We start from the raw sequence: 26,799 nt of genomic DNA on the forward strand, positions 1-26,799 counted from the left end.
TCAGCAGGGGCTTACTGTACTGACCAAACTTTGACCCCTGGCTCCGACATGTTGAGCCACAGTGCAGGTTCGAGTCTAGTTTGTAGCATTTTTCGATCCTTATCCCTGCTTTTCTTCCCGTAAATTCATATCTCCTCACAACTGTTGCTATAAAAAAAATATGGCAAAAAGGCAAAACATAAATAAAAAAATAAAAATTTACAGATTTTTTTTTTTTTTTGATACATTTAGATATAAAACATTTTGGGGTGATATTAATTTTTATTTATTTTTTTTTACATATTCTAATGCATTGGGTCAGTTTTTATGCACAATGCAATGATGCTTATTTGAAATGGAATAATGAGGAGACTTATTTTGAGAAAATGACCTTGAAAATTCAACACTGGTTACTGGTTCCCCTACGCGGTTGTTTCAAGAACACATTCCCTGGAAAAAGTTTTCATTGCCTTTAGCATAAACACATAAATGTTATTGGTATTAACTGTGTCTCTCTTTATCTCTTCTCAGGCTGTGTTGTTAATGGATGCCGAAAAGCGGATCAGACTTTTGCAGTTTGTCACTGGAACATCCAGAGTGCCAATGAACGGCTTTGCTGAACTCTACGGTAAATGAAGCTCTACAGTGCCATATAATATAATATAATATAATATAATATTATATAAAGTTAAAAATTTAACTAATAAATTATATAATATTAATACAACATAATGCAATATAGCTAGATCAGCATTCAGAGGATAATTTATACCATTTTTATATATCGTTATATCACCCGGCTATAAAACGACTCTGTTAATTTTTAAGACATTACAGACATAACTGTATGACTTTCTTTCAGCAGCTTTGAAATGTGTATTATGAAAAGTGCTATAAAAATAAGTTTGAATTGACTTATATAATATTACCAGTATATTATGGTAAATTGGGATTAAACTATATATGTACTGCTTTGTAAATGCATGTATGTTTCAGCTTTGAAATGTGTATTATAAGTGCTATAAAATTGACTTGATATGTAATGTAATATAATATTTCCAATGTATTATGGGGAATTGGGATTAACATACATATATGTACTATTTTGTACAGGTATGAATGTTTAATTTTTCAGAAAATGTCACTGGTGTTGCAGTAGTATTGTATCATTTCTCTTGATGATTTAAGATGTTAAACATATATATATATATATATATATATATATATGTATATGTAAGAAGATGTTTGTAGCAGCTTCATCTGTTTTTTTTTTAGATCTTAGCATTCCCCTTTGAGACCTATAGAATGGCTCCTTTCCTGATTGGTCCTTGACAAGTCATGTGATCTTTCACAGGTTCCAATGGGCCGCAGTTGTTTACTATCGAGCAGTGGGGGACGCCTGACAAGCTCCCTCGTGCTCACACCTGGTAAGACCTAGAGGGATTTGAGCACTTTATTAACTCAAACACATCAATATATGAAGAGTTCAGATGCAAAAACCTCTAAACCCGTCTGACATGTTTTCTTTTAAATGATTTTAAAAAATTATTTTTTTTTTTTTACCAGGCTTCTATGTTTAGGTTCAGTAATTTCACTTTAATGTCAATGAAAAGGTTATTAGTCAGTTACTGAAATGCCTTATTTTCAAAAATGTCACTTTAGTCAGTTCATTGGGTATTTTACAAATGTGACACTTTTTTGCTGTAAAACCAGCTAAGTCCAACTCTGTGGACAACAAGACATAGTAAAATGTCAGTTTCTGTTAGTTTTACAGCAGCAAAAGGAACACTGTTGTTTACTTGCGAAATCCTGTCATTGCCACTATAACGATGGACAAAACATGATGATAACTCGCCGATTGAAAGCCGGCTCATACGCACACCGCCATTCATCTTGAAATCATATGATTCGATTCATGTCTTCCAATTGGTTCTTCTGTGGACTTAGAGGCTATTGCTGACAAAGGGAAGCGGCGTTTAGTGGTTTCTGCCAACGAACTGGTATTTCTGAACGACACTGGGATTTAGTAGATTTAAAGTGAAAGTATTTGATGAACATATACTATGTGCAGATCAAGTAAAATGTTTGCATTCCAATAATTTCTTTGACTGTTACATTTTCTTCCCACTCAGCTTTAATCGTCTGGACCTCCCGACATACGAGTCGTTTGAAGACCTGCGAGAGAAGCTTCTGATGGCGGTGGAGAACGCCCAAGGCTTCGAAGGCGTTGACTAAAGAAATCCCTTTATATACACACGGTCTCCTAATGCAACCGACGAGCAAAGACATGTACAACACGCACACATCTATACTCACATATACACACTCTCGAGTTGCCATTGTACAGCCAGAACCCAGCGGTCGCAGGTGTGTGATGTCAACACAGTATATGCATGTATCTGTCTAGCTGGAATGACATTGGCTGTGAATGCGTTTTGATGCCAAACAGCCCTGCAGTATCCCACAAATCATGTTCTCTCCCAACACTTTTTATTTTTAAATCCAGCTCTGAGGCCATGGCAACTTTTATATTGACAGTAATCAAAACTTCAGTATTTGAAGGCCTCAGTGGGTGTGGCCTCAGAGTGGGCGTGGCCTTGATACAGCATAAAAACACAACCAATCCCATTTTCACATTAACATAATATAAGTTCCGCGAAGAGGCAACAATGAACTCTCTTATCAGGTCTTACTAACACCAGATTACCTTAGGAATCACAGCCAGGATGAAGGGCGCATCCTCATCCTCCCTTATCCCGCAAAGTACGCCAAGTTTCCCCTTCCTTCGTCGAGGATTATTTTTTTATCTTCTTTTGCAATGCCAAGAAGCAACGGGATGTTGATAATTGTTTTTAATAGTTAATTATTATCGCTGTTATTATGATACTGTTGTCATTCTTACTGAGTAAACAGATATTTGTACCAACAATGTGGTTTACTATTTTAAACAATGTTATTGAAAATGCATCAATGGCCTGGCTATATTCAATTCAATATCCATATCATCATGGGTAAAAAAAAAAAATAATAAAAAAAAAAAGGGAAAAAAACAAACAAACATGATCAACATGATTATTGTATTGCTATGAAAACTGGCATGAACATGTATCTTGTGTTTCAATATGATTACGTAGTAATTATAAAGCTATTCTCCTTCTTGGTTGAGAGCAAAGATCGAAAAAGTCATGCATTGGACATGTAAATGAGTTTGTCGGAGAGGGTTTTCTTCAATTGTAATAAGTATTGTTCTTATCTTAATTATGATTATACCTGTTCATAATGCTGTAAATGAGTTTTTTTGAAAGATGCGGTTGGACTCTTTTACTGTATGTGTTAAATCTGTTGGAAGTATTAAAGAGCGACACAGAGTGTAGCTATCTTAAAAGCGCTGTGATTCAACACTGCAAGTCTCGTAGACTTTCAGGACGTAAACTTTCTTTCTGTCTTTATTTCTTTCTATCTTGTTCCTTCTAACACCACTGTACCTATAAGGGCACTTTATTGATCACACACTAGGGTCATGTCACCTGTTTTTTTTGTGAACTTGAATGTGATTATCTATTATTTTCTTTTAAAAGCACTCAGTTACTTGGTGCAATATCTATTGTTTATAATCGGCCTGCTGCTAACATATCAGATCACAGCTCCTCCCTACAGCTGATCTGGAGTCAGACTGACTCTTCAGTGTGAAACTGGAAGAGTCGACGTCTGGATCAGCTCTGTAGGAGCAAGCTCCACCTGGAGTAAGACTTCAGAATTTTTCTATTTTCTTTTCCAGTCTTTTTTTCTGTACGCCTCCCCACTCACACTTTTCGGGCCGCTGTGGCTCTGTAGGTTTGTGATAACATTATGATTATTGTTGTTGTTATAAATTACCCTTCCTCTTTTATAGGGGCAGTTCTTTTTTTTATTGATGAGGAACATTTACTGTCTGGTTCCTGCTCACCATGAGACCTTGCGATTCGTATAACTTCGTTCAAAATAAACTGATAAATGGAATTTAGATGTGTTGTCGTATTACTGTTTTATCCAAAAAGTCTCAAAACAGACATATTTTAAGATATGTTAGTACAAGCTGCTTTCAGTTAAACCAGCTCAAACATGCATTTTAGTCTGGGACTAGGCTTAAGGGGGGAGATGCCATAAACACTTAAATGATAGGAAATATGGCTAAAATAAGAATTAATTTTTTGTGTGTGTGTCAAATATGTTTGGATTCTATGGGGCCCCTAAAGGGACATGGTGATGGGAAAAAAAAATAGATGGGAAGAAAAATTATGTCAATGGTTTTGCGTCCACGATCAACATGATCATTGTATTACTATGAAGAAACTCTGCTTTCTGCGGAAAAACTTTTGCGTTCCCCCAAGAAACTCTGCTTTCTGCCGAGAAATTTTGCATTCCCTGAGAAACTTTGGGTTCCGCCGAGAAACTTTGTGTTCCCCCGAGAAACTTTGGGTTCCCCCGAGAAACTTTGCTTTCTGCCAAGAAACTTTTGCGTTCCCCAAGAAACTTTGCATTCCCCCGAGAAACTTTGCTTTCTGCCGAAAAACTTTTGCGTTCCCCCGAGAAACTCTGCTTTCTGCTGAGAAACTTTTGCATTCCCTGAGAAACTTTGGGTTCTGCCGAGAAACTTTTGCGTTCCCTGAGAAACTTTGTGTTCCCCCGAGAAACTTTGCTTTCTGCCAAGAAACTTTGCTTTCTGCCGAGAAACTTTTGCATTCCCTCGAGAAACTCAGGTTTCTGCCGAGAAACTTTTGCATTCCCTCGAGAAACTCAGGTTTCTGCAGAGAAACTTTTGCGTTCCCTGAGAAACTTTGGGTTCTGCCGAGAAACTTTTGCGTTCCCCCGAGAAACGTTACTTTCTGCAGAGAAACTTTTGCGTTCCCTGAGAAACTTTGGGTTCTGTCGAGAAACTTTTGCGTTCCCTGAGAAACTTTGTGTTCCCCCGAGAAACTTTGCTCTCTGCCAAGAAACTTTGCTTTCTGCCGAGAAACTTTTGCGTTCCCCCGAGAAACTTTGCTTTCCGCCGAGAAACTTTTGCGTTCCCCCGAGAAACGTTACTTTCTGCAGAGAAACTTTTGCGTTCCCTGAGAAACTTTGGGTTCCGTCGAGAAACTTTTGCGTTCTCCCCCGGGAAACTTTGGGTTCCGTCGAGAAACGTTTGCGTTCCCCCAAGAAACTTACGTTCCCGCGCAAAACTTTTGTGTTCCCCTGAGAAACATTGTGTTCTCTCGTAAAACATTTGCGTTCCGTCACAGTAAGTTTTTGTTCCCTCGAGAAACATTGCATTTGCTTGCAGAACTTTTGCATTCCCCTGAGAAGCTTTGCGTTCCGTGGAGAGACTTTTGCGTTCTCGTGAAAAACGTTGCGTTTGCTCTCAAAACATTTGCATTCCCTCGCAAAACTTTTGCATTCCCCTGAGAAACTTTTGCATTTCTCCGAGAAACTTTGGATTCGCTCGCAAAACACTGGCATTCCCTCACAAAACTTTTGCATTCCCCCGAGAAATTTGTGAGCAAATGCAAAGTTTCTCGGGGAACCCAGATGTTTTGCGAGTGAACACAAACGCATTGAGATCTTCGCATCTCATATTTTTTCCATCACCATGTCCCTTTAGGGGCTCTGTAGTATTTCTTCCTATTGATTTCAAGGTAAATGTTGAAAACTTACTCATGATATTTCTACTTCTGTAGCTGCAATGTGGCTTGTAAATTCCCTTCATGTCTATTCTAGATTTCATTTTAAGATGAAGGTTGAGCGGTTGAGAGAAACTGAGCTTTGTCATTTACTGGATTGTCTGAAGTCGAAGAGAAAGCTTGATTGTGGGTTTTTTTTTTTTTTTTTTCTTTTTTTTACAGATATGCAATGTTACATGTTCTGTTGATTTGACCTGTTTCAAACCTGCAGGCACAGCTAACCGGGTAAAATCTGGCAGCCATTCAGTCTTTTTAATCTAGTTCAAGGCTGTTTTGACTTCTCCGATTTTCTACTTCTGTGCTTAAACATTACAAGCTTACATAATTTATGAAATACATACATACTTACATTAGTAATTTACACACACTACTGTTCAAAAGTTTGGGGTTGGTAAGATTTTTTGTGTCATGTTTTCCAAGGCTGCATTTTGTCAAAAATTATTAGAATTTAAAAGAACTGTTCTTCATATAAATGTTTTAAAATTACATTTATTTCTGCGATGACAAAGCTTAATTTAGTCTTCAGTGTCACATGATCCTTCAGAAATCATTCTGATATACTGATTTGGTGTTGATTTGGAACATTTCTTATCAATGTTGATAATTGTGCTGCTTAATTTTTGTGGACATTTTGACATTCTTGGGGAGTTTTTGATGACAAAAAAAGAAAAGAAAAAGAAATTCTTTGAAAAACATTATAAATGTCTTTTTTAATCAAATTAATGCATCCTTACTGAATAAAAGTGTTAATTTTACTCAGTAATTTTTTTTTTTTTTGGACCTGACAACATAATTATGAAAACTTTGAAAATAATTCTGTAAAATATTTAACATAAATTTGTTATATTAGTAATTGCATATTATTTAACATGTTAATCATGCTTATATTATTCACAATACAAAATGATCATTAAGCATTATATTTTTATATGCTGGCATTTCAAAAACTTGCACATTTGTTTTTCCAGACAGTTGATTTACTTAGTGTCAACTCATTTATGGTCATTTCTCCATTAATGTTGCTCAGCATCACGGCTGTACACATGGCATGAGGCTCTAAGCGGTGAAGGAAACTCAGTTCATTCACACATGCAATCAGGCAGCTATCAGATCCAAGGACAAGCAAATAAAAGCGGCTTGCTGTCCTGTACACTTTATCAAGTGCTCTCTTTCAGCAATCACAAACAAGTCCAACTCCAAACTCACCTACACCTACCTATTCAGAGAATGAGCTTCAGTTATTGAAACACTGCGGCAGGCCTGACTGCTTCACTATGTTTGTCAACACTTCTTGGAAATTAGGTAAGACGCTTATGTTTTGTGGATTTGAATGAAATAAATACTGTCCTGTAGTGTCAGTATGATCTTTCTTTTGCACCTGCTGAAACATTTGGGCTTTGACAAAATCAAGAACAGGCATATTATCATATTTTTTAATCAGTGATTCAAAGAGCCTATCAAAACATTTCAGGTTGTCTCACCACTTTATATCGCATGATTGTTCTCATGGTTACAGATGTCTGAAATTTTGCCGGTGCATTTTATTGAGAACGCTTACTAGAAACATGTTTTTTTTTTCATAATCACTTGCAGGTTTTGGGTTAGTGACCTCGTCCCCACGTCACTGCGGATCAATACTTCTCTAAGCTTATCACAAAACTGTTTGACTAAACCCCCTCTAGGTACATATATGGAGGTTAAAGGAGAGCAGAATGACCAGTCATGGCAAACTTTGTTCAGAGACTGGACTTGTTTCTCGTTTTCTTGCCGACAGCGGGACCCTGGAAGAGACTATGTGAGGATATGACAGTGTGTGAATGTATTATACATAGTGACATAGTGTTTGTGTTTTCTGAAGAGTTTCTTTTTCAGTGTTCTTACTATTCCAACAGCATGGAGGAACATGTGGATCAGCCATCTTTACAAAACAGGGTCTGTGGTAAGTCAACTTGTCCACAGAAACTCTGAGAATGGATTTATCCAAGAAAAAAAAAAAAAAAATCATAATTTGAGCTTATGTATAGTAATATTTAAGGCTGCATCATTTTTTCAGTAGGAAATTTATAAACAAAATGGTTGCTTTTTACAATTTACAGAAGAATGTTTTGTGAAATGCAAACTAAAGGCCCAACGAGTATTCACACACCAGAAGTGACTAAACTTAATGTTTTGACTAAGATTTACATAAAACTAAATCTTTGTAAAAGAACGATGGAGATCCAGCATAATTATCAAGTGTCGGTCAGTAGTTTTAAACACATAACAGAGTTCAAGAAGAGACATTTCCAACCATTTTCAATCCACTGACCTCTTAATGGATTAAAACATTTTTTTTTTAAAGAAATTAATACTTTTGCTCAGCAAGGTGGCATGAAACTGATGCGACACTAAAATAACAACCTTTACTATCACTGAGATACAATTATACTTTTATGACTTTTTCATTTCAATTTTAGTTAGAATTTTACTCATTTTGTTGTATTTGTTTTTATGTTTGTTTTTTTAATATCTACATAGTTTTTATGAATTTTTATTTCAGTTTTAGTTAATTTAGTACACCAAGATAGGCTTGTCATCTAGCAGAAATAAAATATTCAGATTATGATTTTTTTTTTTTAATGTTTGAAAATTATATATTTAAAATATTAAAGTTGTTTTTTTTTTCAAGTTAAAGTTTATTTTATTTCAAGAAATATTTTTTTCATATATATGGGTTTAGTTTTAATTAGAATAACCCCAAAAAAATGTTATAAGTGCTGTTCTTCCGAACTTTCTATTCATCAAATAATCCTAAAAAAAAAAATGCATCAGGGTTTCCACTAAAATATTAAGCAGCACAATGGTTTTCAACCAGTTTTCTTGAGCAGCAAATCAGCATATTAGAATGATTTCTGAAGGATCATGTGACACTGAAGACTGGAGTAATGATGCTGACAATTCAGCTTTGCTTCACAGGAATACATTTCATTTTAAATATATAGACAACAGTTATTCAAAATTTTATTACAGTTTTATTGTATTTTGATCATGTAAATGCAGCCTTTATGAGCATAATACACTTTCAAAACATCTTCCTGGCCTCAAGCATTTGAACGTAAGTGTAGCCTACTTTTTGTGCTGCAAATTATTTACAGACTTCATGATGCATTATTGCACATGACATTTTAATATCCCATATTAAAATATGGGAATGGCAATGGAACCGTTAGCAGAACTTTAAATTCTGAAGGTGTGGTTTAGATTAGGCTACTTTTTGTTACAACATAAATTTTTTAAGAAAATTCACAAAAAAAAATGAGGAATCTAGGGCACAAACGATAGCTTAAAAGAGACCATCTGCACTGTTCCCATCACCGTCCGCTCCACTGACCGACATGTAAACAGAAGACGATAATCGATAACATTTGCACATGATCAGACTGTGAACCGGCAGCTGACTGAAAGAGAAGAGGGAAAAGGGGCTGACCTACCCTGGCCTTGTTCATTTAAGTGCAAGTAACTGTTCAGAGGTTTTTTGAGGGTTCAGATGAGATTACAACTCTCTGAAACTAGAAACGTAAGAAGACGAACTCAATATTATGAGCGTTTACAAAAAAAATACTGCATCAGCGGTCTTTTTTTTTTTTTTTTTTTAACCATAGTATATAGTGTTTACCTGTCACAGGTAACAAAACAACTTCTGGAATTCGCAAACACAAGGCTATAAACCTACGATGTTCATAATAAATGTTTTAAGACTAAACTAGTGATTGAATCACCATTCATTTTCTCTCCCGTCTGTTTGTTGTCCTCCTGAGCTGTGGAGTGTGACAATGGTGTTTGTATCCTGTGTTGTCAAACGCCATTATCACACTAAATAGCCACGGTGAGACCTCACGACCTCCTCAGCCAATCAGCAAGCAGAGAAACAGATGATGTCACAGGCTGTGGGATTCTATTGTGGGAATATGAAACACCTTTGTGTCGTTAAATGAATACGTATGAGTTTGGGTAAGGTTGATAAATTGGCATCTGCCGAAAATAGATGTAATAGATCATGTCTGCCATATGTTCCTACTGACCCAGTTGCTGTTATTAGATATGTTAATAAGTTCAGTATGCATGTCATGTGACGCTTCCTTCGTATTGTATTTGGTATTAGCGTGGTATCTTCATGACAATAAAATCTACAAAGATTTGAAGTGTTTTAATGGGTCAAGTGTTATTTGTAACTCATGATATGATTAAAATCAAGCACGTACTCAAAAAAGAAAAATTATATTTATTATTTTACAATATATCATTCAGAAAAGCCCATTTAAAGCTAATACAACAAGACTGTGGTTCAGTCAAACCAAGAATCTTATAACCTATGGACCTTCAATTCACATTCACTAAGACCACTAATACTTAAATATAAGACTATCTAGATTTGCATAGAGTAGCTAGCATCACAGTTTTTAATTTCAGGTGATTCATTTGTGCGGTTCATTAACATTAACAGGACAAATATGTTGCTTCAAACGTGGGTGTTTATATATAGTACTGAGGCAACAAGTCATTTGACTTTCAAAGGATGATGGAAACGTGAAGGTGGGAGGATTGTCATTCTTACTGAGGCAAATCAACAGCTGTTTACTAGGGCAAGTGTACAAACTTTTCCATAGGATCATATTCACCACCTTATACTACCTTCCCAGAGACAAACAGAATAGATAAAGTAAAACTAAATACTAAACAGTAAATGAAATACATGTTTTTACTTGCATTTTTACTTTGTAAATTTTAACATTGAAAATGAGCAGCTTCCTACATTCAATTCTAGCAGTTACGTTAACAATTTTTACCATGTTGTACATTCATCTCACTCATAAGGTAAATATCTATTTAAAGGGTTAGTTCACCCCAAAGTGAAAATTCTGTCATCATTTACTGACCCTCATGTCATTCCAAACCCGTAAGACTTTGTGTGAATTGCCCGTAACTGATTGAAAAATAAACAGCGCATTCTTATTTAAGTGTTGTTATTTATTTAAGCTTCGTACATTCAGTTTAACCGCATTAACAGCAAGCCAAAGAGGGCAAGGTTTCAACTGAACTATGCATATACACTTTTTATGTTTTTGCTCCGTCTATGCAATAATTGCACATACTTAAAGGTGCAGTAAGCGATTTCTGAGAAACGCTGTTGATATTTGAAATCACCAAAACAAACACACCCCTACCCAAACGGATCACACCCCTATCTTGATAGCTCCGCCCCCAAATTCACAAACACAAAGTGCAACATAAGCTGCGTTTCCACACAAATTACCCAGAACAATTTGTCCCAGGAACTTGCGGGACCTATTGCTAGCTGCATTTCCACAGCGGTCTAAAAGTACCGTGAAGATAGTCCAGTGACATAGGACTGCGCGCGACTTTCCAGACTTTCCAGTTTCCGCTGGATTTTGTCCTCCTCATATAAGCTTAATAAAGCCTGAACCTCATCGTCAGTCCATTGGTCGTATTTTTTAAACTCCATTGTTGATTCAAATAGCAAACAATTCTTACTGCATGCACAGCAACAGACTTTAAAAAAACGATGGTTGAAATAAAATGCTGCGTGGTGTCAACCAATCAAAATACTGTGTGAACTCAACCAATCAGCATGTTCCCACCCCCGAAAGTTCCGAAAGCACTACCTCACGAGCAGATACTTTTAGAGGGGAATTTTTTACCTGGAACTTCATTTAGACCCTGGTTCCTGTGGTCGAAGAACACTGAGTACCACCCCAAAGTTCCTAGTTCCCGGGGAAAGTTCCTGCGGTGGAAACGCAGCTATAGGCACCTCCCCCCTATATGTATACACCGCTTACTGCTGATTGGCTACAAGTGTGTTTTGGTGGTCGGTCCATCCACTGTTAACAGCGTTTCTCAGAAATTGCTTACTACACCTTTAATTGAGCAAGGTATTCTAGCGTATTTCAACTGCTCATGGTATGACCCATTTTAATAAATTGAATTGAGGCTTTTATTCACGTGTAAACATTCATCAACGCACACATCAGATATGTTAATGATCTTTATGATCTTTTTGAAGTGACAAAGTTGAGTAGACTGCCAACGGAGGGACAGAAATCTGTCAGATTTCATTTAAAATATCTTAATTTGAGTTTCAAGGATAAACGAAAGTCTTGCGGGTTTGGAATGATATTAGGGTGAGTAGCCTAATTGATGACAATTTTTTCATTTTTGGGTGAATTAACTCAAGTTTTAGCAGTTAAAAGTACTATCATAACATACAATCATAATAACACAAGGAACCGTTTCCAGTTCTTTGTTATTATTCTGGCACGTCTATTATACAATAGTGCCAGTAGGCTAATAATAAAGAAACAGATGGCAGCACCACTGGCACAATAATGAACTTTTCAACAAAGCAAGTCAGGATAAAACACTATAGGCTGATAACTTCCTATATTTCTTTGGTTTTAACAAAAATATTACATTAAAAAATAAAAATCAATTCTGTCACAATCCACTTACTCCTTAAAAACATTTTAAAAAATCAATAAAATCAGTAATACGCTAATTAAAAATAGCACAAAAGAACTCTCAAGAAAGAAATAACCTCCCTACTGTCCTTACAGATGAATGTCATCTTACATTTAAAGAAACATCTCAGAAACACGTTTGTCCCTAAGAAAGACTTCATTGATAAAACCTGCAAACTATTTATCCTATAAGCAAATCTTCAGGGCTGCTGTCTAATCAGGATTTGCCATTCAGAACAGGGCCGAAGGTTTTTTTCTTTGTCAAGGGTTGTGTTTTTGGCTTTGGGGGGACAACGGTCCGTTTTGGCTTGGGTTGGAGTGACGTCAGGCCCAGTAGCTCACAGTACCTGTTACACTGATGCAGAGCTTTGAACTGATCAATAAAGGACGTGGCACAGTTTCCCTTGAATCCCTTATAGCTGGACCAATAAAAATAAATATTACTGCTTACTACACATTTTTTATTATAAATATTTAAATATCACTTAAATATAAGAAGGGGATATTTAAATAATTTATTATTAGAGCTGCACGAAAGTTTATAGTTCGGATATAAACACTGATTTCTATGGTAGTAATCAAAATAGAGTAAATGTGATCTCTATTTTAAACAAAAAAATTGTGATTCTCAATTTATTCAGAATCGTGCAGCTCTAATTTCTATTATATAGGCCTATTTACATATTTAAATATTTAATTGTGAAAGGGATATTTAAATGTACTATTATTATTATTATTATTTAATATAGATTTCTATTAGATATATTTATATTTGTTTCAGAACTTACCCTTTTTTACCGGTGGCAATCCCAACATCTGTTAGTTTCATACCGACACCTGTACATGAATAAAAATTGTGAATCTTAAAAATGTTTTGCTTCACTACATCTACATCCAACATCTTTACTGTTAATGTCGTGATGTGCAACATGTGGTCAAATGGAAGCACATTATTTACCCTGCATATCAGTGACCAGCAGATTGCCCTCTGTCTGTGTGTAGACCCAGTGCTGAAAGGCACAGCATTTCTGTCCCGCCTCAGAGTCTCTGCGCATCAGGTTGATCTCCTTCCCGTCCTTCACAGAATACTTCACGAAGTCTCCCAGCAGCTCCTCCTCTAGCGTGGCGTAAGGGATTTCGTTAGATGGCCGGTGCACCAAATAAATAGGGATGATTCTGGGAAATTAAATAAAGTGGGTTTTTAAAAAAAAAAATAAAAAATACTGATGTTTATGAATGCTGATGAATTCACTTTCTTTATGTGTAAATATAAAATTTTTGCTGAATTTTAAAATGTGTCCTAGAGCCTAACATAATGTACACTACCAAAAAGCTACCTTTTCTAAAGCTTGGGGTCAGAAAGATCTTACATTTTATTTAGCAAATAAATTTTATTTAGCAAGGATGCATTCAGTTGATATGGAAGCTTCCGCCACTAAATAAAAAAATAAAAAAGGTAATTGCGACTTTTTATCTCACAATTCTGACTTTTTTCTTGCAATTGCGAGTTTGCATCTCACATTTCGCAATTGCATGTTATAAAGTTATAATTGCGAGATATAGTCGCAATTCTGACTTTATCTCGCAATTGTGAGTTTTTATCATTCTGACTTTATCTCACAATTCTGACTTTATAACATGTAATTGTGAGTTATAAAGTCAGAATTGTGATATAAACTCGCAATTCTGAGAAAAAAGTCATAATTGCAATATATCACGCAATTTTGACTATAACTCGAAATTCTGACTTTATATCACGCAATTCTGACTTTATGACCTGCAGTTCTGACTATTAACTCATAATTCTGACTTTATAACTCGCAATTCTGACTTTATATCACGCAATTCTGACTTTATGACCTGCAGTTCTGACTATTAACTCATAATTCTGACTTTATAACTTGCAATTCTGACTTTATATCACGCAATTCTGACTTTATATCTCGCAATTCTGACTTTATAATTTGCAATTCTGACTTTATATCACGCAATTCTGACTATGACCTGCAATTCTGACTATTAACTCAGAATTCTGACTTTATGACCTGCAGTTCTGACTATTAACTCATAATTCTGACTTTATAACTTGCAATTCTGACTTTATATCACACAATTCTGACTTTATGACCTGCAATTCTGACTTTTAACTCATAATTCTGACTTTATAACTTGCAATTCTGACTTTATATCACGCAATTCTGACTTTATGACCTGCAGTTCTGACTATTAACTCATAATTCTGACTTTATAACTTGCAATTCTGACTTTATATCACGCAATTCTGACTTTATATCTCGCAATTCTGACTTTATAATTTGCAATTCTGACTTTATATCACGCAATTCTGACTATGACCTGCAATTCTGACTATTAACTCAGAATTCTGACTTTATGACCTGCAGTTCTGACTATTAACTCATAATTCTGACTTTATAACTTGCAATTCTGACTTTATATCACACAATTCTGACTTTATGACCTGCAATTCTGACTTTTAACTCATAATTCTGACTTTATAACTCGCAATTCTGACTTTATAACTCGCAATTCTGACTTTTTAACTCGCAATTCTGACTTTATAACTCGCAATTCTGGCTTTATAACTCGCAATTCTGGCTTTATAACTCGCAATTCTGACTTTATAACTCGCAATTCTGGCTTTATAACTCGCAATTCTGACTTTATAACTCGCAATTCTGACTTTTTAACTCGCAATTCTGACTTTATAACTCGCAATTCTGGCTTTATAACTCGCAATTCTGACTTTATATCACACAATTCTGACTTTATGACCTGCAATTCTGACTTTTAACTCATAATTCTGACTTTATAACTCGCAATTCTGACTTTATAACTCGCAATTCTGACTTTTTAACTCGCAATTCTGACTTTATAACTCGCAATTCTGGCTTTATAACTCGCAATTCTGGCTTTATAACTCGCAATTCTGACTTTATAACTCGCAATTCTGGCTTTATAACTCGCAATTCTGACTTTATAACTCGCAATTCTGACTTTTTAACTCGCAATTCTGACTTTATAACTCGCAATTCTGGCTTTATAACTCGCAATTCTGACTTTATAACTCGCAATTCTGACTTTATAACTCGCAATTCTGGCTTTATAACTCGCAATTCTGACTTTATAACTCGCAATTCTGACTTTATAACTCGCAATTCTGACTTTATAACTCGCAATTCTGGCTTTATAACTCGCAATTCTGACTTTATAACTCGCAATTCTGGCTTTATAACTCGCAATTCTGACTTTTTAACTCGCAATTCTGACTTTATAACTCGCAATTCTGACTTTATAACTCGCAATTCTGGCTTTATAACTCGCAATTCTGACTTTTTAACTCGCAATTCTGGCTTTTTAACTCGCAATTCTGGCTTTATAACTCACAATTCTGGCTTTATAACTCGCAATTCTGGCTTTATAACTCGCAATTCTGACTTTTTAACTCGCAATTCTGGCTTTATAACTCGCAATTCTGGCTTTGACCCAAACTTTTGAACATACTGTAGATCTTACTGTAGATCTTACTAGATCTTTGAATGTTTTCACTTCACTCAGGAACATTTTGGTTAGGTACCTTTAACTTTTAATTGAGTGTACTACATACAAATCTCCTAGTTCTTTTTACACCTCACATTACAAACATTACTGTGTAACGTCAATAGTGTGTAGACAGCAAGGAGACAGTTGGAGAGTTTGATAAACTTACTCTGGCACCTCTCCAAATGATTCAGCAGACTTGGCCACACTATTGTACGCTTTAATATATTCCCTGGCGGTGTTCTGCACATGACATTCCTGGTTAATACAGAGAGAGAAAAAAAAATCAGTCCCAAATTTCCTTAAGTTAATTTCTTAATTAAACATCTCCCTGAAGACATCCATTCTCACCTCCACAGCCAGGCTGTAGTTCTTCTGGACAAGCTCCTCATTATTTTTAATCCCATAGCTGATGCCGTTGTGGACTTTCAGGACGCAGGGATGGCCAGGGTTGAATCGTGGCAGATTGCATTCTCTAAGAGTGGTCCTGAAAGCCTTGCGGTGCATGCCTTCACCGAAGTGGACCTTCTCAGTCACTATGCTAGCGGGTTGATTCTCTCCAAAGTACTGATCTGCGAGAAAATCCTCCTTAAATAAAAGCGGGCTGCACTGGATGTTCTCCTCATCCCCGTCCATTACCCTGGGCTCAGCTAGGAGATTAAATAGGGGGAGAACTGTTGTATAACTAACCAATTACACCCAGTAGCCATTAAAAACATATACCTGTCAGATTTGCATAAAAGAAAATGTTCATAATAGTTTAGCTACTCATAGGAACGGGAGATTCTCAAGAGACCATGAAATTAAGGTTTACCTGGTTTATCATGACTCGGAATGACTAGTTCCATAAGCACTGCAATTAAAAAATGTAGACAGTTAAGTCAATGTGTGTAATAAGCTATCTGCCATTATTTTATTGTCTTCTCCCTGCTGAAGCTTCAGAGCACAAGTTAAACAACCTGCTGTAACTTTCTGCTTAGTCATGGAGTACATCAGCAAATTAAAATCTTAATTTATAGCCTTTAATCAGATTATTGTGAGAAAGCAGCCCTCTATGTCTTACCCTCAGACGTGAGATGGTACTCTGAGGTTGAAACAGAAATGTTGGCAGCATTCAGACTGCATTTGTACAGCCCTAAATCTTTACTGCAAGCCTCTAGGATTGTCAGGGTGAAGCAGCCGTCATCCTTCTCTCTGCAGAAAAAAGAAAAACCTAATAAATCAATCATTTTTTTCACACATTTGGGCAAATATTTTCAATTACTTAATCAACTGTCAAGGCCCTAAAGACTAAATACAATGGTCTACGCAGATGTTCATCCCTGAATCCCTATTATATACGCTATAACTTTAGTTACAGCTTACAAAACAGCTCAGAAGGACCATTCTGGAAAGCAGAGGCCTGTTTGAGAGGCATAGTCAGCATTTAGTAGGAATGAATCACATGGTTATGTAAAAGGTTCATTTCGCTCCCACTCCAACTCATGGCTGAATCACCAGTGCGCTGATGTTCAGTCAGGTCTCTGCCAAAATGTACAGCAGATTTAGACAACGACAGAGTGCCACCAAGTGGTAAAAAAAGTTACGGTGTGTTTCTTCAGAAAGAATTATGTTTTTTCATCTTAGTTAACTAATTAAATTTGGACCCAGATGCAGATGATAAAGTAGGTATAAGATGAAGTGGGGACTGATGGGTAAAGAGGGTTTTTCTTACACTTTGTTTATCTCTGACAGCACTCTTCCCTCTTTAGTCCACTTAATGGTGGCATCAGGTGGGATGGGGCTGAACTGGCACCAAAGTAAGATGTTTTGGGGGTCAGCAGGGACAGGGTCAGCCTGGATCTCTGACACTACACAAGGAACCACAACTACAACAAAAACACATAAAAATATGTCATTTAAAGACCATTTTTCACATGGCCAATTATTTGTGCAATATTTGGTAACCTGCTGCCATGTATTCCCCTAGAAACAGCTTAACCCAGCCTAAAGGGATAGTTAACCCAAAAATGAAAATTACCGTAAGCATCCGTACGCAAGTCGACTTACGGCGGATGCGTAACTTCTGACGTGACGCAGGACGTATTGATGAACACGGAACCGCAGAGGATAGAACAAAAGAAAACACCGGTCACAAATTAGAAGTCTAAAACAAGAATTTTTAAATAGAAATGTCAGAAGATTTTGATATATGAATAAAGGAGCTTGAGTTTGTTGCCCAGCCCTATTTGTTTGAACCGCAAGAGGTGTAGAGGTAGGTGAGAGTAGACACCTCTCGCGGTTCAGAGGTTACGCTTCCGCCGTAAATTGACCTGTGTACGGATGTTTGTCGGAAACTGGTTATTATAGTTTATAAAGTTTTAAATATGGATATTTTTCTTACAAAAACCCATCACTTCACTTCAGAAGGCCTTTATTAACCCCCTGGAGCCGTGTGGATTAGTTTTATGATGGATGGATGCACTTTTTTGGGCTTCAAAATAGTGAGCACCACTCACTACCATTATAAAGCTTGGAAGAGCCAGGATATTTTTTAATATAACTCTGAATGTGTTCGTCTGAAAGAAGATAATCATATACACCTAGGATGGCATGAGGGTGGGTAAATCATTGGATAATCTTCATTTTTGGGTTAACTATCCCTTGAGGTGATTAGCTGGTCTCCTTAAGGTGACTGTTTCTTTTTTTCTTTTTTCTTTTTTTTTTTTTATAGAGGTTTTCTGACACTTGACCAGTTGGCAAACCACCTTAACTAGGCTGGGAGACCAGTTTAAACCAGTTAAGACCAGCAAACCACATCAGACTGGTTCAAGTTGGAGTTTTTTCCTGCAGGGTTCTGACATTTCTGACTCATAAACTGGCATAAAAACAAAATGTTGTAATGCAGGGGTATCCAATCCTGTCACTATTCTGCAGAGTTTAGCTCCAGTCCTAATCAAACACATCTGAACAAGCTAAACAAGGTCTTCAGGATTACTATAAAACCTCAAGACAAGTGTGTTTTGGGCAGGTTGAAGCTAGACTCTGCAGGACATTGGACTTTAGGGACCCAATGTCATGTAGAGTTTAGCTCTGTTCTAATGGATTGACTTTTAATTCTAAGTTGAACAGGAATATATTTGGAGAACCTTCTTTGGGTTTTGGAATCTTCTGCTTGACAACCTCACTGTAAGCTTTTCGGGTCACATCTTCTCCATCTTTTCTTGCTTGGCGGAAAATTGCAGGCAGCTGTGGCCTCGTCCTTATCGGAACTGCTCCAGACACGTCTGCAATTCGCCTGCGCTTTATGTCGTCACTCGGCATGTTGGGTAAACACTCGCTAGGAGAATCTGATGTGCACGTCTTATTTTCCATCTTGGCTGTGTTACTGGCATCTGCTTTGAGTTTTATAGGGACAGCTTTCTGAGTGGTATTTACGCTGGCAGGGTCCATCTTGGCCCCACTGGGTTCTACTTTGGGTCTCACTGACATGACTATTTGAGTGCTATCTTTGTTAGTAATGTCCATTTTGGTGGGAAGATGATATGCTGGTTTATCCAGACCATTTGATGCCATCTTCACATTAAGGTTCTCCGTCTTGCCAATTGTGCTCTTCTGAGCGCTCCTGCTCACTATGTTAGTTGGTGGATCGTTCTCGGGTTTTGACATCCCATGTTGCACAAGCTTCTTTTTCTTTTTCACTTGGACTTTAGGAACCGTCTTCTCTGTGATGACGATAGTTTCAATGACAGTAACCGGACAATCTTCACAACCAGCTCCTTCTGAGTTGAATTCGTCCTTCACCTGGGATGAAAACTGAAGATCTTGCTTTTTTAATGTTTGAATCCCATGTTGCTGCTTTTCAGCCAGTTTCTCCTTATGTTTAGAGTGTGTTTTACCATCTGAGGAAGTCTTGGAGGTCTTGTGAGGCATATTGTCTGTTTTAGGTAGTTCCTCACAGTTTGACAAAGAACAAAGACTCAAATTTCTGGGTTCCTCCAAGTCTAGAGTAACATATGCAACACGTTTGTCCTCAGACACCATAAAATGCTCTCCTGTGAGTAAAAGTAACTTAGAAAGCTCTTTGCTGATGTCACAGGTATCACTGTACTCTGATTTTCTATGAGTATCCTTGATGGAAGGATCATCAACAATCCCTTTATGAGAAAGATCTAGATCAGCTCGTGGACTGTCCTCTCTCAATAAACTATGATTGAGGAAATTATTTCCAGTACAGAGTGGAGCAAACGGCATAATAAATCCTGGAATTGTACTTCTTTCCTCTTCTCTTGGCTTCACTGTACAGTCCTCAGAGTTAGAATGCACAAACGATCCATTACCTTCAGCACATCCCGCCTCAGAAGACACGTGAACGTCCGATTGAGAGAGACATGTGTGGTGATTCACATTGGAGCCGTGACGCCGCTCCTCGCCACTCACACAGCCAGTTAAATTCTTGTTGCTGGTGTAAGCTGAGATCTTCAGAGAAGAAAAGCTGCTTTGACGTTCCTCTTCGAAGACCAACCCAAGTACAGAAATTTTGTCTCCAGTTACCTCCACCAACTTATTTCCCTCCGACTGAAACACAAAAACATGGACAAAACATTAAATGTCATGCAGAAGACAGAAAGGCCTATCTGAAGACAGCCTAGTAACTGAAGAATTAGTATCATTTGACAAGTCACAATTTAGGCCTATTCTCGTCCAAACTGCATGTCATTGTTTGTTTACGTACCTCACTGAGGCGATGGTCTGCCTAATGTAAAAATCGTTATGCTTTCATGCAGCAGTCCAAAGCCACATGTGGTTGGCAATGGCAGGGATCATCTCTATTATAGTGATCACAGCTACTGTGTAAAGCAGGTGAACCAATCACAGCTCTCCCACTACCTCAGGGGTCTGTGGGATTGGAGAAACTGCCATACAGTACGACACTGAAGTTGCGAGCAGGGGTCGTATTTCGGCCCTCAGCTGTGCTCGTGCCACTCAACCCCCTTCCTCTCCAGGTCCACTTTTGCTCTCTGGTCTATTATCATCTGCCACCCTCTATAATTAGTCTACATTTATGTTTATCAGTATTTTTCTCTGCACCTCACATTTCCTCAGCAGCCACAGCTGTCTGTCATGAATGAGGGAAATGGTGAATGTTTAAGGATTAGTGAGTGGGTTTAAGCCATACTTTGTGGATGAATTTGTCAAAAATGGCTCTAGAAGTTAGTGTTTGTTATGTGTGTATGAGAAAGAGAGAGAGAGAGAGAGAGAGAGGGAGAGAGAGTACATTATGAAGTGATATTCATGCATGGAATGACTGGGCTCTTCCAGCACATAGAGTGTCATAATAAATAATGAAAGTCACAATGAAAGTGTTAAAAACATGTAAGATCTATTAAAGGAAATGTTGAAGGTGACAGGCTATTTAAAATCACATTCTGTCACAGTAACATGTAGAAGACTTTTCCATAATGGAAATGATATCTAACAAAACTATGTAAAAAAAAAAAATACCACAAATACCATGGTATTGGCATTTTTTGTGTGACAGTAATGCCATGTTTTTGGAGATGTACCAGTGTATTCTTTAAAGTACAGTAGCTTGGTATATGAGGTATTAACATGGTGTATGATCCCATCATTGAACTAAAGGTACAAATGTCAATTTCTGTGTAATTCTGCAACCATGTAGTAGTTGCATTCAGATTCAGCTTTTAAAATACTTAAGCTCAATATGAGGTTATTTCAGTGCAGGTAACCAAAACTAACCTTTAGGTTAAACTGAAAACTCTGAAGTGCAAATCTCTCAATGCAAATTGCAAAAGACCTAAAGAATACTCCACATCTGCAGTCTACATCTGCCTGTGCTAATTATATTTGAAGAAGTGTGCTAGTAATCTCACCTTTGCACTCCAAAGCTCTCCAGAGATGTGCTGACTTCCATATTGTTTGGGGTTGAACTCATTTGCAGAAGACATACACGACTTTGATGCATTAAACGTATCAATGGCTGCATTCTTATCTGGTTTAAGAGATTCGGATTTAACCAAAGTCTCCAACAAACTCATGTTGTTCTCCATCGTTGTATTGTCCCGACTGTCTGCATCTGAATGTGAAGGAAGTCCATCTTTATCTCCTTTAGTTCCATTAGTGTTATCAGACAGGACTTGCCCTCTGCTTGAGGCTTGACCTGGTTCTTCTGGTTCTAGGACGTTCAGAGACAGACAAGTCTGTCCAGTGTTGTTTGCATTATCTGGACCTGTCCTTTGCTCCAAAATCTTGTCCTGGATTGCCATATTATGCTTAGAACCAGAGCTTGAAATGTTAGCACTCAAGTCTTCCAGATATGTGTTAACTGAGATGTGCTGACTTCCATATTGTTTGGGGTTGAACTCATTTGCAGAAGACATACATGACTTTGATCCATTAAACGTATCAATGGCTGCATTCTCATCTGGTTTAAGGGATTCAGATTTAACCAAAGTCTCCAACAAACTCATGTTGTTCTCCATCATTGTATTGTCCCGACTGTCTGCGTCTGAATGTGAAGGAAGTCCGTCTTTATCTCCTTTAGTTCCATTAGTGTTATCAGACTGGACTTGTCCTCTGCTTGAGGCTTGACCTGGTTCTTCTGGTTCTAGGAGGTTCAGAGACAGACAAGTCTGTCCAGTGTTGTTTGCATTATCTGGACCTGTCCTTTGATCCAAAATCTTGTCCTGGATTGCCATACTATGCTTAGAACCAGAGCCTGAAGTGTTAGCACTCAAGTCTTCCGGATAGGTGTTAACTGCCTGGAACCAGTCTGAAAGAGCGCTAGCCCAGCTGTCTGAGGACGACCACCTCTCAACAGGTTTAAACCTCAGCTCCAAATCCTCAGCATGGTGGTCAATTGAAATGTTCTCTCTCCTGGAGTAATTTGAGGCTTTTGTGTTGTCTAAATGGGCCGTAAGGGGGCTGGGAGAGCACGAACGACCCCACTTGTCAAAAATAGCACCCTCATCCTCTTCACCTGCCAAGAACTGGCAAGCGTCCAGCCACAACTCACTACCAGCCTTAACATCACGTTCCATTCCTGTGAACTTTAAGCAACCGCCCCCGGTCTCCTCAGAACATTTACCTAAATCTCCATTCGTGACAGGTGTTGGGTTAGGGACCACCTGTGAGAGATCCTTCTCATGTTTTTCACCAATCTGTGGTGTTTCAAGTATGGATTGGGGGGAAAATGACTCATTATTACCTATTGTCGCACCCGTATCATGGCTACAAGCCACCAATGGTTGCACTCTACTGACTTCAAATGAGAATTTTGTATCTATCATTCTATCAAGCATGGAATCATCAGTTCTGTTGGATTCCAAATCCGTTACATCATGTTCTGAAACCTGTCGAAGGTTCTGAACCGTCTGGGTAAAAACGGCAGTGCAAAACTCACCATTTGAGGAAGCCGAGTCTTTATTTACAGTCTGAATGATCTCACTGTCATTGGCAGGCATGTCAGCTGTTTCTAATACGTTGCTCATCCCCAAAGAATCTAATAATGTGGAGGCATGTGTTAAGATATCTGCTTTGTGCAAATCGGCCAAACATATAGGATCGTCAGTCTTCGGATCTTCTATCTTTGGTGTCTGGGAAGTTGTGAAGCCAGCACACGTCAAGTCCCCTGCAATGTCATGTATTTCTGGGTCAGTGTTATAGGCAGTCACTGCTTCCACTGCTACATAAACACCTTCAGGTGTATCCCCGCAGGTCTGGATGAATGATTCAGGGGAAGTCGCATCAGTCTCATTGTTTGCTATCGAAAATGGTTGTTCATGGTTTTTCTCACTATTCATTACATCAGAGACAGTATTTACCAGGGGATCGTCATCATTAGCCATTTGGCTAACCTCAAGTCCAACACTCTCAGAGGAGGAATATTGGTTTAAAATGGTGTATTGGCTCATTTCTTCTTGTCTGTTGTGTTCTGTTAATGATGGAACTTCTGGACTCATTAAAGTGCCATGAGCCTCATTTGGATCCTCTATAGTTTTTAAATCACTTTGTTTGTTATTTTGATTTCTGTCTATCATATTGTCCACGTCCATAAGGTGAATTGGGTCAGGGTTGTCAGTGCTGTTCGTAATATTGTCAGTCTCCATTACAACACCAGTATCAAAGTCACAATTATTGCTTTTATCAGCATTTGGATGATTTATTTTCTGTTCAATCAGTGCAGTGTGATCCAGGGGATGCGTTAAGACTAAACCACTCTCGTTTTCTGTTTCCCCGTGAATGTTTGGACTATGGATTTCCATGGCCCTGCCCTGGCTTTCTGAGGCTGGATCAGGCTGTTGATCAGGGACTGGACTGACGCTGTCGTCTGTCTGGTTGTCCGGGGCATGGGCCGGCTCATCTTGCTTTATGGGCACTGAGGCGAGGGAAGAGTTGACAGCATCTGTGTCCAAGAGCAGCAGATTGTCAACCCGCTCAGCTGTCATCTCCTCTCTCTGGATCACTGCGCACACACCATTGCAAGAGAGGAAATAGAAAAAAAGAGGAAAAAGAAAACAAGGAACAGTTAGACGCATAGAAATTGAGAGCTCATTTAAAAAAGAAAGATTCAGCAAAGAATGATTTTCATGATTTGTTAACACAACATTTTTTCTTTTGTCAAATCAACTTAGATAATTAATGTAGTTCAGATAACATAAAATTTTGAGTTTATGTTGATTAAACCAATTGCCTTCATTGTATTAACTCAAATTTTTAATTTCAATGAACTCAAAATTTTAAGGCAACCAGGTAACTTACTTTTTTACATTAAACCAACAATTCTTTTTTACAGTGTGTGGCACTATTGTGGTTTTTTAGACATTGTATTCTTTTTAGTAGCTTGGGTTAAAGGTGCAATATGTAGAATTTTCTGTCCGCTAGAGGTCGCTAGAGGCCTATTCAAAACAAAGGCGTAGCTTGATGACGCCAAGTTTGAGCGCGGAATCTTGGGACATGTGGTCTTCACCTCACAGCCAGTGGAAAATAATCGGGATAGGACTCGGGAAGAAATCACGTTCATGGATGTGATTATTAACGTTACTGTAGTATGAAGCAGAGCAGGACCGAGTGTTGTGGGAGCTGAACGAGGCCGCTGGAGCGATTGCGCAACACACGCCTCACAAGCAGCGGAACTTTTATTATGCCACAGTCGCCGGCGCTGCTTCCGCTTTTCCGGTCATGAGTATGAGGTAACGCAGCTCTGTTTATCATATTAGATACATTTGAGTGTGTTGAAATGATGTTATAACGTTACTCTGTGTGTTCGCTCGGTGGCTGCTATGAGACACTTGTTACACACTGCAGTAAGCTAGATCGATTTTAGAATATCGTATTAAATGCTGGATGGCTTGTGTTGATAAATGACATGCAAGATAGATTTGAGATTAAAAACGTTGAAAATGTCTTTCAGAGAACATCTTTAATATTGTAATATTTAAGAACATTTTCATATTGCATTACCTATTTAATGTTAAAGTTAATGTTAATTTAATGTTAATTATAAAATGTATATTATTGTATTATTTATCTAATATTAAACACACATACATTTATATAATATAAATGAAAAATGATATCATATATATAAAATATATAATAATACTAAATAAGCTAACTTAAAATAAAATCTTTATTAAATAAATGTCATTTTAAGTGTTAAAGTCATTTTAGAAATAAAAATAAATGCGTTTAATCCTAGGTTTTTCCATTACAAACAACCTGTATTGTTGCCCGATGGTGTTGGGCTACACTGGAAAACTGACTGACTGATTAGTCAAATGATTTTCCATTTAGATTTGTATCAAACTATGTGTGTGTGTAATTTCCATACGTGATTCCTACGTCAGCGCTATCAAATGAATATGACTCAGCCCTGTTTTTCCTACCTGCATGATTTTCTTAAGCTACTCTTAAACTGTCATCACGCACTCAGATGCAACACTTCATAAATAACTTAACAGACGTAAAGCAAAACATAAATAAATAAGGTCAATTATTACTCATATACACCACCTGACTCATTTAATATGCATGCAAAACAACAACAACAAAAAAGTACCTATTCAAAAAAAACATGACCTTTAAAACTACATTTCTTGTTAGAATATGAAAAGTGCACTGTGATAGTAAACATAACTATAAAAACATCTGTGTAATTAATTCAAGAAATAGATAAAATACAAAAATTATTTTATTTTAAAAGTTAAAGTCATTAAACCTCACAACCTTTGAGAGTCCATTACCTTAATTAGGACACATCTGTCATGAGAGACCTTCCAAAAATCTCACTCTTAAAGCAGACAGCTCTTGGCATCAGTTCTCTGCATTCACAACAGAAACTGTTTGTCCTAACAGAGAAAATCCCAGTGACAAAATCCCACTACCCTTTTTTTAACATCCAAATGGGCAATTATACTCAACAGTGATGTAGGTCTGGAGAATATGAGGTTCACGTAAAGCTGAAATGTCTTGGGGGTTTGGGGAGAGGGTTTATTTTTAGTCAACATCCCCCTTAGTTCAAAGTGGGTTACCTGATAGCAGAGACATGTGCCATGCCAGATGATTTATCACTTCACCGCTATATTTGCCCGCCTTGCGATAATCAGAGTTGACAAACATCACGAAGAAGCTCTCCGAGGTGTTTTCATCTGCGGAGCCAGAATGAGATTATTACTGTCAGAACAGTGGAGGGGAATTTGACATTGAAAGGTATTTTAATGCCTTTCAGAGTCAGTTTGCCAAGTGTTTATCCTGCATCAGTGTTGCAGACGCAGATAGAGGGAATTTAAATAAGAAATGTTTAAAACTCCACAGGGAGGATCTGATCTACAAGCTCTGACATAGAGGAAGAAGATTGTGTAGTTCTCAGAAGTGCTTCGTTCTTTCCTTAGACACGCTAATATCCATCACCTTATCCACCTTTTCAAATGCTCTCTCTCTCCAGCACACACCTCTGTAATGTGAGGTGGCCTTCCCAACAGGTGCATTTGATTCGAGGAACGCAGTAATGGAAACTTTCTCTCTATCTCAACATCTATGTGAACTGA

At 37.5% G+C, this 26,799-nt stretch overlaps 2 protein-coding genes and 1 long non-coding RNA gene across 22 annotated transcripts in view; 2 read left to right on the top strand and 1 right to left on the bottom strand.

The window, feature by feature from the left end:
• LOC127524832 (E3 ubiquitin-protein ligase NEDD4-like) overlaps positions 1-3,978 on the top strand; it is an 83,462-nt gene extending 79,484 nt beyond the window's left edge. For all 18 annotated transcript variants that reach the window (XM_051916801.1, XM_051916802.1, XM_051916804.1 and 15 more), the window contains 3 exons: positions 511-607; positions 1,334-1,406; positions 2,112-3,978. In XM_051916801.1, the coding sequence (XP_051772761.1) occupies positions 511-607; positions 1,334-1,406; positions 2,112-2,214 (273 nt within the window). In that variant the 3' untranslated portion in view covers positions 2,215-3,978. The remainder of the gene's footprint in view (positions 1-510; positions 608-1,333; positions 1,407-2,111) is intronic.
• Positions 3,979-6,548: 2,570 nt separating this feature from the next.
• LOC127525368 (uncharacterized) lies at positions 6,549-9,864 on the top strand. 2 transcript variants are annotated; one of them, XR_007933313.1, is made up of 2 exons: positions 6,549-6,980; positions 7,272-9,864. It is a non-coding gene; the product is annotated as an uncharacterized LOC127525368 (long non-coding RNA). The 2 variants fall into 2 exon arrangements; XR_007933312.1 differs by having other exon boundaries at positions 7,361-9,864.
• Positions 9,865-12,101: 2,237 nt separating this feature from the next.
• On the bottom strand, positions 12,102-26,167 carry LOC127525367 (alpha-protein kinase 2-like). Of its 2 annotated transcripts, XM_051917860.1 has the most exons (11): positions 25,996-26,167; positions 21,625-24,215; positions 18,880-20,308; positions 17,466-17,619; positions 16,815-16,945; positions 16,566-16,604; positions 16,103-16,401; positions 15,921-16,009; positions 13,152-13,369; positions 12,982-13,030; positions 12,102-12,612 (listed from the first exon to the last, which is right to left on the bottom strand). In XM_051917860.1, the coding sequence occupies exons 2-11, from the start codon at positions 24,196-24,198 to the stop codon at positions 12,411-12,413; spliced, it is 5,184 nt and encodes a 1,727-aa protein (XP_051773820.1). In that variant the 5' UTR covers positions 24,199-24,215; positions 25,996-26,167; the 3' UTR covers positions 12,102-12,410. The 2 variants fall into 2 exon arrangements, with proteins under 2 accessions (XP_051773820.1, XP_051773821.1); XM_051917861.1 differs by lacking the exon at positions 16,566-16,604.
• Between the last annotated feature and the right edge of the window lie 632 nt (positions 26,168-26,799).

Source organism: Ctenopharyngodon idella, chromosome 13 (genome assembly GCF_019924925.1).
Source record: "Ctenopharyngodon idella isolate HZGC_01 chromosome 13, HZGC01, whole genome shotgun sequence".
Lineage (NCBI taxonomy): Eukaryota > Metazoa > Chordata > Actinopteri > Cypriniformes > Xenocyprididae > Ctenopharyngodon > Ctenopharyngodon idella.

Coding starts and splice junctions, on each gene's coding strand:
- LOC127525367 (XM_051917860.1), bottom strand. CDS start 24,198: ATGACAGCTGAGCGGGTTGACAATCTGCTGCTCTTGGACACAGATGCT. Junction 20,309..21,624: donor GAGAGCTTTGGAGTGCAAAG/GTGAGATTACTA, acceptor TTTGTGTTTCAG/TCGGAGGGAAATAAGTTGGT. Junction 12,613..12,981: donor ATTGCCACCGGTAAAAAAGG/GTAAGTTCTGAA, acceptor TTATTGGTCCAG/CTATAAGGGATTCAAGGGAA.